Source organism: Mus pahari, chromosome 3 (assembly GCF_900095145.1).
Source record: "Mus pahari chromosome 3, PAHARI_EIJ_v1.1, whole genome shotgun sequence".
NCBI lineage: Eukaryota > Metazoa > Chordata > Mammalia > Rodentia > Muridae > Mus > Mus pahari.
The window spans coordinates 43,696,070-43,709,318 of NC_034592.1; the positions used below are offsets into that span (position 1 = coordinate 43,696,070).

Genomic DNA, 13,249 nt, shown 5'->3' on the forward strand with positions numbered 1-13,249 from the left:
TCAAGTGACTTTTTTAAATTGTCAGAAAAATCTTTCTCTTTGTTGAACCCCCTATAAATAGAGTATTAGCGGCTCTGGTGTTTTAGGAGATAGGATCCCCCAAACATTCTAGGAATAAAGCCAATCTGGTTCAAGAAAGAAGTAATCAAGGCAAGGTCTGTGTCGTGGGTGTGGCTGGATGCTCTTTCTCTGGACCATGAACATTTCTTGATAATCAGCACCAGCAATTCAATTTGATCGCGCGCGCGCGCGCGCACACACACACACACACACACACACACACACACACACACACACACACCTCCTAAGGACCAGTTTCAGAAAGCCAAACGTCTAAGCGAGGGAGAGCAGGGAACCTAGAAAGGCTATGACCCTCAATCCAGATAGCAGAAAGGCGGAAGCTACGGAACACCAGGCAATAGAACTACTCATCCGTTCTTGCTTTAAATTAAGGCCATCTCTCCAAAAAGTCAGAGCGTTCTAGGCAACCTCTCAGCATGGAAGTGGACAACGAAGACTTTAAAATAGATCTCTCAGACCTGAGAAGTGGGTGTATGGCTGGTCATGACATTGGAACAATGACCATGTATTTTCTACTGCTGAAATGGCACTCCGCAAATGACACGCAGGAGTCATTAGGGAACGGAGGTGACTAGGAATCCCTCATCATAAAGTTAGACCTCGTCCTGAAGAAGTTCTATACACTTTGGTTTGACAACGTAGAAAGAGTCTGTGGCTCTTCCTGTGCCATATTCCTAGAAAGAAAGACTAAGACTGAAAAGTTGTAAGCAGAGAGAAACTTTGAAGACCGGGGAGCTGTTTGGCAGGTAAGAGAATGTGACTCTGAAGCAGAAACCTTACCAGGGACAACCTAGGAATGACAATCCAGCCCAGTAGTCGCAATCTGGAGACGAGGAAAGCATGGATCTCTTAAAGTCTCCAGAGACTCGCTTTCCCCGACGCCCTCATTGGCCTCAGATGATGCCTGCGGCTTCCTTTGGGGGAGAATCAGCCTTGGGGGCTGTTTCTGGGCTCAACTCTAAGGGATTCTGCAGTAAAATATAATTGTCTCGGGGCGCAGACACCTGGGAGAAGAGCTTATTCTGTCTACTTAAGAGTTTGTGGCTTTGACTCAAAATAAGATGTGAAAATAAAATGCAGTCGCTGGTCTGATCTTAAAAAAACGCACACATACACTAAAAAACTGGACATGTCCTGTTTGATACTCTATATGACCGATTTCCTTTACTCCTCCTTGCTCAGAGAGAAACCCATCCAGTAAAAATAGCTTTAAACTACCACAGGGGACTTTCCTTGTCTCTTTTTGCCAACCACAAAACAATTGTTTTGACGGGGTAAGGAGTGAGACCGGGTAGATCTGGTGGCAGGATACTCTTCTGATGCCCATTTTTTTTAAATGATGACCTTTGTTTGTTTGTTTGTAAATTTCAGTGACCCCAAACTATCTGTAATTAGCCAGGGTCATGAAGCAGGATGAACCCATCTTGAATCTCTCCTTAAACTCAGCCCAAGGCAGAACTGGACTACCATCTGCCCAAGGATGCCTGGTTGAAAGCCAGATCAGCTAAGAACTTAGCCCCCTTCCTTCCATGGGAAGTTGATTCTGAATACTAGAGCCTCGTGTTAAAACTTGCTTAAACTGGATCCAAGACCTGACAAGGATTTTTTTTTAAAAAATCTGAAATAATTAGAAGGTGGAAAGTTTCTAAAAGTTCAAAATACACCTCATCATTCCCCACCAGAGGAGGGGAAAAAGAAATGTCTCTCCAGAGCCCTAGTGGGAAGACTGACTCAGAACTCCCGGCAGAAGACCCGGAGTGCTCAGTCCCACACTCACAGAAGCATGCACCGGGGATTGAAAAAGCAAAGATAAAGTAAAAGAGTATCCAAATCTGTGTGGCCTTTCTGAGTCTCAAGCTCAAACTTTGGAATGCTGGCCAGGAGAACTTCACTAGATTTCCAACTTGGAAAACTTCAGATTGTTGGTCTCCTAAGCTGCACTTACTCAAAACTTACAAGAGTAAGATATTCTAAGTTGATTCTGATACATGTAGGTCAGCAGACTGGAAAATTCAGGCAAAGGGAAAAATATTGCACCGAATTCTCTAGCTAATTAGATCAATGTCACCCTTCCCTTTGCCACAATGGATCCAGGCTGTCAGTCTGAAATTCAGATGTCCTGTAAGTGACCTACCCCAAGTCAGTCTCCACTTTTGCCTCTTTCTTGTACCTGTTGTTTAGTAATCATTTTTCCTGGCCCAGAAATAAGACAGAGTTCTGTTCATTTACGTGGTTTATTGTTGTAAACATTAAAATTGTCTTTCTTAAAGAAAGAATTTATCAGGAAAAAAATCAGCATCTCTAACTGTCGTACACCATAGAAAAAAAGGCAGTGACTCATCTCATGTTCCGTACTAGAAATATACAAAGAAAATACTACAGAATATGGCAATATTAAAATTCTTACTCAAACATAAAATAATATATTAACTGACAATTTTAGACATAAAAAACAAAAACAAAAAAATTCAAAGTGCTCAGTAATTTCCAGGGAGTTATGTATATTATAAGCACTCTGGAAACAGTCAAAAGCTGCTGCATGCAAGTTTTGTTTAGCTTTAGACAACAAAATAATCAAGATATAAACTTTCTTTTATCAACATCAACGGTACATACAACACTTACAAACAAGGAATGTTGGGCGGTGTTACAAACACTATGTGTCCCTTTTGTCAGGATTTTCCAATGTACTGATACTTGTGCCCACCTATTATACAATTGAGAAAAATGTTTAAGCTCAGATAACTACCAATCTTTATAAAATCTAACAGACTACATAGTGTCTGAAATACTATTTATATAATATAGACATCACTGAAGTAGCAAGTGCCTATAACATCTTCAACCTAGAATCACATGCTTGTCCCCTTTTTATGTCGTTATTTTCTTTTTTTTTTTGCAAACACACTTACTTTTTAGAATTTGTAATATTTATTCATAAATAGGCACAAAATAATTTAAAAAGCCAAACTGCATTGGATAAATTTACAAGCCTCTGCCTTCAATTCATGCCACCCACGCAAACATTTAGTTTTACTATATATTACAGCTTTCTTTACAGCAGAAAACTTTGAAGTCTTGTTAAAGGGCAAAATAGGAGGGTCCCATTAAGGTATCTGTGTGTGTGTGTGTGTGTGTGTGTGTGTGTGTGTGTGTGTGTCTTACATTTGTCTTAACTGCAACAAGCAAGCATGGCCAAACATTTCCCATCATACATTAGCAATCTTTCTTATGAACAACAAACTGATTTTGAACTGATAATAAAAAGTTTATACCACTGTACTGTGTGCTGTCCGTTTTCTAAATCCAGGATGCCCCGGAGCCAAAATGCCCTTTCAGGTTCTGCCTGCAGGTTAGGAAATAGCGACAGTTTTTATTTATTTGTTGTTTGTTTGTTTGTTTGTTTGTTTACTTTAGGGGTGAGGGCTAGGGGTCTACAGAAGGGAGATGAGATGAACTGGACACTTCAGCCAGCTCTCTGCCCATGTGACCCTCTGGATTTTTTTTTTTCTCCAGTTCATTGACGTGCTTGGGAGAAGGTCTTAGAAAGGTAAGGTGTCCAGGAAAAGTTTGTCAATTATTGCTGGTGGTGGTACCAAGTCTTCCAATTTCAGGTAGAAAATGCGCTGGAGGCCCTGTGTGCAAAGGGTGCGGAGTTCTGGCAGCTTCCCCAACAGTTTAGACAGGTAGTTGGGTCGGTTCAAGCCCCCATTATTGAAAGTCACGTGGTCTTTAAGACAATTTACAATTTTGTTTTGTAGCTCTTCCACTCGCTTGGGTTCCTTAAGCCCGTGTCTCTCTGCAGAAAATGCAACCAGAAACAAAAGAATGCAGAGGGAAGTTAGTCAGCTGGCAGAATCAGAGAGAACCTGTGGTTAGGGAAAGCCATGACCGGTCCCACCAGAGGAAGCTCCGAAGGGGAAGTGTCCTGCACCAGCAGTACTAACCTGTGACCATAGCCAGGGCTGCAATGCAGGAGAAGGCAGAAATGTCGATGTTCATATTCTGCAAGTTGGAGGAGAATTCAACAATGGAATCAATCCATTCCCCAAAGCCACGCACGCATTGCAACCTGTGCAAGACCACCCCATTGCAAAAGATGAGTTTACCCTCCACTGGGTTGGACCTGCAATTAATACCAAAGAGAGAGGGGAGAAAAAGAGAGAGAGAGAAGCTAAACAACTAATTACTTGAAGAGCAATAAATGAGGGATTTAAGAGGCACCTAATTACTGAAGAGTTAATAAAATGTAGACCAGTGGACCTTGAAAGGGTTTAATTTCATAACAATCAAGAACTCCCCGATCCCACCACCGCTCAGGTCACCCAAGGCTCTGGGCTCACTCTTTCCCTTCTTCACCTTGGTTTTGTTTTTATCTTGCCCCCAACCCCAACCTTTTCTCTCCCTTTCCTTTTCTTCTGATCCCTCCTCCAGGCCTCACTCATTACCTGTATGCTAAGCGCAGAACAAATAATTCTAAGAAAGCTGATTCAAAAAGCAGGTCCTGGTCTGCTTTGGGCAGGTCAGCAAAGCCAGGGATCTTCTCTGCCCACCCTCTGATGATCTCCATAGAGCCGGTCAGGAGATCGTAGAACTGCTGGATATGTTGGGTATCATCTCCACTCATCTGATAGTCAGGGTTTGCCTGGAACTGGAATTTCATTTTAAAAAGCACTTAATGAGGTTCTCTAAAATATATAACCCGTGAAATTGCTAACCCCGTTTCTAGTAGGGGAGCCAGGTTTTTATAACAATTAAACCTCTCTCTGACCAGTAAGGAAATTAGATGTTCCGGGGCAATTAATTCAATTAGGGACGGTGCTATGAGGTCGCTGCTTTAAATATGTAAATTACCATTTCCATACAGACTAAATACAGTGCCATCCAGCCCTGGGAAACGTTCAGTCTTATCTCCACAAAACAATTGACACGGTAGTATTCATGCTAATCCCAGAGTGGGTCTTGTGCGGAGGCGCCTTTTGCAAAGCTTTATAATATTGCAGTCACTACTAGGTTTGCCCACACTCCCTCCACCCAAAGTCTGCACATTTTTCACAGCTGGAGTAGAAGAAGAATTGCACCACTTGATCCCTGACCCGGGACACACCCCCCCCTTCCATTGTCATCCCTTCCACCCCTCTTTTCACTCCCTAGCCCCAGACAAGTCGTGGGGGAGGAGGGGTGTACTCTAGTAACTTCCTGAAGTAGTCTTGGGAAGGAAGGCTAGGCATAGACTGCCTAGGTTTTGCCTCCCAGACCGCAGCTGGGGGGACTGTCGGACAATAATGGTTCACAAAGATTCAACCCCTCTGGTGCTGTTCTCCGGTCTGTCCTTTGAGCTGCATCACCTGTCTCTTGAAAACCTGCCCAAAGTTGTGAAGTATACATTCTGGTGTTCCTCCTTTACCCTTTGTGTCTGGGGGTGCTAAAGCTGGGTATAGGCTTATCCACATGGTATTCCCCACCACCGGCTTCTTACCCTGGAATAGTCCAGGCTGGTCATTGCCGGATTGGAATCGACGTGGGCTCTGACGAGGGCACTGATCAGACTCACCGGAGGTGAGGGGGGAGAGGGATCCTGTGGGCTCTTCGGCTTCGAGGGTAAACGGCCTCTCCGGCCTTTTAAACTGTCCGTGCGAACCACTGTAAAGGAAATACTCAAGGGTTAACGCTGTTCTCTTGAGCCCAGACTCAGCTGCCTCAAGGCCTCCTCCCTGGAGGGAACAGTGGAAGAAGCCCAACCTGGTGGTCCAGGGCTCCTGAGTGTAAAGACTTTACTGAGGAGAAGCGTTAATAAACGGCGGGTGATTTTATACCTTCCTGCAACTGGGTCCTATACTTAAAGACAAGGAGGGCCGGGTGGCTTTCTTTAGAGGAGGGCATTTAGCAGTGGAATCTTGGAGTCAGGGGCGTGGGGAGGGAGGCAGGGACCAGAGTCCACAAGCAGCTGGTGGACTTTCAGGGGCGGGAATGGAAGGTTAACAACTTGCCTCGACCTACCTTCTTTAACCATCCCAACAGCTAGGCACTTCTGAAACCGACAGTACTGACAACGATTTCGGCGGCGCTTGTCCACTGGGCAGTTTTTATTTGCTAAACACACATATTTCGCGTTTTTTTGCACCGTGCGCTGTAGAGGGAGAGAATGTAGGGCCCAAAATGATTATTTTTTTAATTCAAAGTCCAGCAAACTGGACACATTTTTTTAAGAAAAAAAAATGGCTTGGATCTGCATTCCTTCCCTACAAACACAAACACTACTCCTTAAATTTCTTTTTTTTTTCTTTTTCTTTTCTTCCTATTTCCTTTCCTTTTCCTCCCCAGGGCATTTACCAGAAGAAAATTGATAGCGTTAACATTTGAGCTAACCTTACCGCTCCTTGCTGTGTTTTATATGCCAGGAGAAGGGGCAGGAGACGCTCAGTAAATACAAATCCGTGGGCATTCATATTATTTACATTCCTTGGAGACCTTCTCTATTTAAAATGATAAGATTATTCAATCAGGATGGCGAAATAAAGAGATCACTTAATTTGACCATAGGGAATTCTGTTCCACTTGGTTAGCTCAGACACGGTTCTCTGTCCTAACCAATTTCAATCTGAACAAGGAAGACAGCGCCTAACACATGCAAATAGCCCTCTTCCAACTCTGGCTCCAGCAATTTCGGGCTGGAGCCCGCCGGGGCCGCAGGTTGCTATGGGGCGCGCGGGGGGGGGGTCGGGGGGGGATGAAACCCTGACTCTCCCAGTCTTTCTGATTTCTTTCCTTAGACACCCCCAAAGCCCTTTCCACAGCCCGAGGGTAGCTGCAGGGAACTCGAGCTGGGCTGCCGACCGGAAGGTGCGCACACTGCTGGGTCTCAGGTCACCGCGACCTGCCACCTCCGCCCGGCCTTGCTCACCTTAAAGAAACCTTTGCAGCCCTCACAAGTGCGAACACCGTAGTGCTGACAGGCCGCGTTGTCACCGCAAACAGCGCACAGACCCTCATTGGAGGGAGAGCCCCGGGACGGTGGCGAGGGGACCTGCGTGTCCAGCAACTGCGATGCGTGGCCGATCTGCAGGCCCGGGAAGCCCATGGATGCTGGCTTGCGAATGGGGTTGGGCACGGCGAAGGTCTGCCCATCCACTACGTGGTGGCTGCCCGCGGGCTCCGGGTTCATGGGGACGTGCAGAGGCCCGTCGAAGCGCATCTGGCAGCTAGACACAGGAGTGCCCGGGGGCGACTGCTTAAAGGAGAAGAGTGACAGGCGGGAGACAGGTGTCTTCCTCTGCTCGATCATATGCGTAGTGGCCACGTAGTTCTGATGGAAGTTGTGAAGGGATCCCGGATCGTCCCACATCGGGCTATGCTGCACCTGGAAGCTCGGGGTGCTGGGTGTCGGGGGCGAAGAGGGTTTGTAGTAAACCGACCCGCTGTGTGGCATCATCTCCTCGGACTGAGGGGGCAGGTGGCTGTGTTGCTGGTAGTTGTGCATCTGAATGTCTTCTACCTTAATGGAGGACTGCTGTCCGGACAGGGGCATTTGGTACAAGCAAGGTGGCTTGACGTCGTAGCCTGTGCTGTAGTTGTCCATAAAGGTACTGAAGCTGGGGAGAGAAGTGGTGGCAGTAATTTCAGTGTTGGTGAGGTCCATGCTAAACTTGACAAACTCTGGAGTTAAGAAATCGGAGCTGTATTCTCCCGAAGAGTGGTAACTGTAGCTCTGAGAAGCGGGGCTGGCTCCTTGAGGCGAGGACCCATACTGCGCCTGAACACAAGGCATGGCTGGAAACGAAACAGGGTGATATACACTCAGCCTGGTCAACTGAACACTTTCTTCCGGACTCGGTCTACACCTGGAGCTACACCGGCAGCCCGCGGCGTCGGGGGTTGTGGGGGAAGGGAGGAGGATGGGGAGTTAGGGATACAAGGGGAAGGGCAAAAGAGGTGGAACAGCGATTAAGAAAGGAAAGGGCTGATCCCGGGACGACCCAGAACTGGGAAGCTGTTGAGGGTCTACACTCCCGGATATTTCCAAACGCTCCCCCCGCCCCCCTTCCCGCAGACAATCCCACTCTGGTGAGCCTCTTCTTTGAAGCTCAGGGTCGACAGGATTTCTAGAAGCCATGCTCTAGAAATGAAGTTGAATTGCACAATGAGAAAGTTGTCCTCTGTGACCATAAGGCACAGGCAGGGTTGGCCTGAAAAGATCCTGTTGCCCTGTTTTGTTTTGTTTTTCTGGAGATAAGGGGGAAACTCAGGAAAGGTAATGAAAGATAAAGCTCACTAACCTTCAGCGGAGTTATTGGAGTTTTCGAGGAAATTAAAGGTGGACAGTGTCGTGATTCAGCGAAGGACAAAGTTTCCAAGATTTTTAAAAAGAGCTATTGGGACTCCAGCCCGTCAGATCTCCCTGAAATACAGATACAGGAAGTTTCAGGATGTCTTCCCACTGAGACTTGGGCTGGGCAGATGCAGACTCACTCAGCAGGCCCTTCAAGTGATTCCTTGGAAATGCGTGTGAAGACTTTATCAAACAGCAGCTTAAAATGAAATGTGCAGAGACAATGTGGCTAAACAGCTGATAATGCCGCTCATCTCCCAGTGTAAATCCCTGCAGAGAAAGCATCCCATGGGGAAATTATCCCATGAGTCTACCAAATACTGAAGGATATAATGAATTGGTCCCTTGGCTGTAGACAGAAGGACCTTTGTCATTCTACTTTATTTCAAACCTATGAGGTCTGGATAAAGGAAAAGCATAGCATCAAAGCCTCCTCGTCCTATTTCTCTTGTAGTTCAGTGGACTTTTCTCTTAGAAGGAGAAAGCTAACAGAACTCAAGAGTAAACCGTGAAAAAAAAAATAGAGATCCCACCCTTAAAAATGTTAGTAAGGCCTGGACAACCAAGCAGCCAAAGTGGGTGCAAGTGTGTAGCTTTTGTAATCGCTTTTGGTTCAGCACGGGAGCTTGAGGGACAAGGGAATTGGTGTTCCTCCAGAGAACTGGATTTTCAACACCTTTAATGGCCCAGAGGTGATGAGAGAGATCTCTACTTTACCAGGAGTATCTTGGGTCAACTGCAGAGGGAAAGAAATATTATGTATAGGATATTGGCACCAAAGTTAGAGGCACTTCTCAGTACAGCAAACTGAACACCTTCTCCACAATGCTTTCCACAGGCTGCCTACTTGCTGGGACAAGGCATTCTTCTGTCCTAGCTTTTTTTCAGATGTTCCCACTTGCAAGGCATTCTAGAGCATAGACGATCTTGTTAATAAAGTAAAGAAACCCGAACACCCTCTCTTTGCTCCCTCCCCTCCCCCCACTTCTTCCACAATCTTGCTTGCTTCAAGGAGTGAGTGGAGAAGGTTAACAAGAAAAACCAGAGGACTCTTGCTTTACGCGCCCCCCCATCCGCCGCCGCCCTTGAAAATATGTCTGTGCTGGATATTAACCCGTGGCTATGTCACAGTTTCATAATCGTATTCTTTACCTTATGCACACACTGACACACTATCCAAGAACAGCATATATTAAAACCAGTCATTTCAGGCAACTTCGCAACAGGACCCTCTACCGGCACCACCCTTACTCGACTATATCCGGGAAACCTCCACAAGCGGGCGAGCCGAGCGACACTGTTCCCAAGCAACACGTAAACTTTCTCTCCCGGACTGTTTCCCACATGTTCTCGAGATGGAGCCTCCTCAAGCCACAATCAATTTCACACCAAGAGCAAACTTTGCGCACATCTCTGCCGGCAAGTCCGCTTCTCCTAAAACTGTGGGAGTCCCCCTGCCACATCCACCAATGAGAAGCCTGGAAACCTCTGCCGGCAGCCAACTCCCCCCCCTTTACGCTAGCACCGGAGTTCCAGCAGAGGCTCGGCGGAGCGGCGCGCGCCCACTCGCCATCCCCCCACCCCAGCCCCTTCGCGCTCGGCGGCTCCGGCGCCCACTTGCAGAGAACCCGTTCCCGGTCCGCGGAGAGTCGGAGGACGCGTGACCGCAGCTACTCACTTGTCCGCTCTCTTCATTCATTCAACTCCGCCGAAGTGCAGTTCCCTCCGGGAACGGAGGAGCCCGGGTCCGCGGGAGCGCTGCGGGAGCGGGGCGCGGAGAGCCACACGCAGCCAGCCCGGCCGCAGGAGAGGGAGGTAGCCAGCGGGGCCGGAGAGAGGGACGCGGAGCCGTGCGGAGCCGCGGGGCGGACTGGCCCTGACTGCCAATGTGCCTTTGTTTATGTGGCTCGAGCTGCTGCTGCCAACATGCACCTAAAGTCTGCGCGCGTCAGCCCGCGTCAGCGGCCCGCGGTCCAATCGCCGAGCCGCCGCGCTCCCCGGACTCCTGGCCCGCGCTCGCTTTGGTATATTTCCGACCTGACGTCACGACTGGGGCTGATTTTAAGGTGGGAACGGTTCACCTTGGTAGCCCACTTGGGTGGATTTTTTTTTTTTTCCGAAAGAAGTGTGACTTCTGCAACCCAGGTCCGTGAAGTCCGCGGTGATGCTACGCGCCACCTGCCCTTCCCCCGCCCCAGACCCTGAGTCCTCACACGTGGGGAGGGCGCAACAAAAGCTTGAACGGAAAGGAACACTCGCGTGGGCCAGGTAGCTAGCACCTGAGACCAGCGGGCAGAGGTGTGCCTTGCAGCTCCCCAACATACCTTCCTCACACCCCTTAGCAGAAGTGGAGACAGATGTCCCGTGACTCGTAACTCTCCAAAGACTTGGGCATTAGATGGGATTCCCCAAGCCCGTGCATCCCCTTCTCCCCTTTTTTTAAAACCCACTCTTCCTCCCCGCTTCGAGGGAAGAGAGGTCAGGGCCTATTTTTTCCCCTTCTTTCCTGAAACCAAAAAGATATACTATCTAAAGCAATGTGGGAGGAAGGAGGGTAGACACTGAGCCAAGCCTTAGGGGACCCCCACAAGTAGGAGTGAACTGTTGTTGCCTGCTTTCTCCCGTAGACAATACATTAAAGAATCCGGCAACAGGTGCGCCTCCAGCCCAAAGGTGATCTGATCCACCGCCCCCCACCCCCTCGGTCAACTCTTCTCAGAGTTGACATTTCGCTGTGCCCACCAAGCCCTTCAGTCCCTTTCACAGGTTTCTGAAACGCAGGGGCTGTCGTACCCGCAACCAAGAAGAAAGCATGGAGGGAGAAGCAGCAAGGGGGGGAGAAGCAGCAAGGGGAGTGGAGGTCGAGGCGGGGGTGGGCCGCTCGGCGTCTCGCCAAAACGGAGTGTGCCCATTGCCTCAGCCCAGGGTCCCCGTGAGCTGTGGGAGCGTGCCCTACCCCCGCGGTCCTCTGCAAGACAGCTCTGCTCTGCAAGACAATCCCCCCCCCCCGCGCCCAAGCGCGTGGATCTTTCTAGCAAAGGAATCGCAGTTCCTCCAGAGGACTAACCCTACTCCCAGTACCCCCGTGAAGCTGGCCAAACAGGCTTCTTCGGGTTTCTCTCGAGGCCAGGAAGGGGCTGAGGCCAAGGGAGGGCGACTTTGTAGGGTCCCCTTCTTTTCCCAGGACAGCGCTCCTCCTCCCCTCCTCCCGAGCGTTGGCTCGCTCCCAAGCTGCCCGGGCGAGCGGTTGGTGTGTGTGTCTGTGCTGTGTGTGTGTGTCTGTGCTGTGTGTGTGTGTCTGTGCTGTGTGTGTGTGCAATGTACAGCTCGGCCCCCCTCTCGGTGATCCTAGCACCAGCGAAGAACACCGCGGAACTCTCGGGGTTGTGGGGTTGCTCATTCCTAGCCTGCACCTCCGCCTTAGCCGGCTCCAAGCTGAGCGAGCCTGCGGCTGCAGAGGCGTTGCCATCGGGTGCCCTGCGGCTGCCCAGTCAAGCCGCGGGCTCCACTGCGCATCGGCCTCCGGGAAACCTACGTGACCACCTTAAGTTTCCCCCAGATGTTGCGGCTGCCTCTCCAGCTGCTGCCGCTACGGCTCAGCGGTGCCCTAATGGGCGCGAGGAAAAAAAGAAAAAAGAACCAGGAAGTGGGGTTGCAAGAGGGGGGCAGGGTGAAGAACTACTTATTAGTGTGAGCTCGGCAGCGTCAGCGCCCCGTGGGCAGGAGCGATTCCACGCGAACGAAAGGGAAAAAGTGAGAGTTTGGAGAGCAATGGAGAAGGAAGGGGGTGGGGGTGGCGGTGACGCAGGGGCGCAGGCATTGACGCACCGGCCAGGCTGGGCCCAAAATAGAAGCAACTCCAGCTCACAGGCGCCCTCCCGGGTTCCCTTCCCCTTCCGCGAGGGAGCAGGGTGCGGTCACCAGGAGCTTTCCTTGATCCTCGCGGTGGGCCAGGTTCCCGGCAGCTATCTTCAGACAGTCGGAAACCCAAGCTTAGCGACGCTGGGGTGGAAGTTATTATTTTTTAATACAGTTCCAGGAGAGCGGGTATCAGGAGTTTAAGGTCGTAGCCACAGACCTCCCTACACAAAAGCGGTTAAGTAGATATGTTGCCCTCTGCAAGCCCCTCTCCCCGAGTCATTAAAAACATTCAGTTTGGGTTGAGTTGAGTCTGGGGACATTTTGAAAATGCTCTCCTAAAGAGAAGAAAGAAGGCCTGGAGATCTTATACTGAACACCACGGAACAAGCACAGTAACGAGGGTTTTTCTTTAGCAACCTCCAGTGCCTGGTTTCCTGATAATAAAAGCCTTTGCTCAAGGCTTGTTATACCCAAGATCAAAAGGCAGAGGTCTTAGCAGTTTACTACAATAGTAAGTGAGAATAGGGTAATTATAACATGTAAATGAGAGGAAGTGAGGACTTTTTTCATCCATGTGTGAGTTTTCCCTCTTTTCAAATTTACGTTCAGCTTCCCTGGATGTTACTACGACTGAGGAAAGACTCATAAACTCATTTAAAGTAATTCTTGGCTAAGACTATTCTATGGTTGGAGTCTGGGTACAGGGCTCGCATGTGCTCCAGGTGCACACATCGGAAAGTTTAAAAGGGCCACGATCAAAACCTCAGTCCGCTGCTTTCCCCCCACTTGATTGGAAGGGACGACGCTGCAAGAGCAAAGACAAGGTCTGCAATTGACTGATCTTGTCAGTAGGGGGCCTGACTCCACAATGTTCAAGAGACAATCTCCCACACAAACACACAAGCACAAGCACGCGCGCTTCACACACACACTCTCTCTCTCTCTCTCTCTCTCTCTCTCTCTCTCTCTCTCTCTCTC

At 49.2% G+C, this 13,249-nt stretch overlaps 1 protein-coding gene across 4 annotated transcripts in view; it reads right to left on the reverse strand.

Moving 5' to 3' along the window:
- Positions 1-2,296: 2,296 nt before the first annotated feature.
- Positions 2,297-13,249, reverse strand: part of Nr4a2 (nuclear receptor subfamily 4 group A member 2) — a 17,241-nt gene continuing 6,288 nt past the window's right edge. The window contains exons 1-8 of one of the 4 annotated variants that reach the window (XM_021193170.1): positions 10,089-10,723; positions 8,358-8,479; positions 6,986-7,851; positions 6,082-6,211; positions 5,561-5,724; positions 4,530-4,732; positions 4,029-4,207; positions 2,297-3,880 (exon numbers count right to left, since the gene is read on the reverse strand). In XM_021193170.1, coding sequence (XP_021048829.1) covers positions 3,624-3,880; positions 4,029-4,207; positions 4,530-4,732; positions 5,561-5,724; positions 6,082-6,211; positions 6,986-7,849 — 1,797 coding nt within the window. In that variant the 5' untranslated portion in view covers positions 7,850-7,851; positions 8,358-8,479; positions 10,089-10,723 and the 3' untranslated portion in view covers positions 2,297-3,623. Of the gene's footprint in view, positions 3,881-4,028; positions 4,208-4,529; positions 4,733-5,560; positions 5,725-6,081; positions 6,212-6,985; positions 7,852-8,357; positions 8,480-10,088; positions 10,724-13,249 lie in introns of those variants that run through there. The other 3 variants (XM_029536587.1, XR_003843476.1, XM_021193171.2) reach the window with 3 other exon arrangements.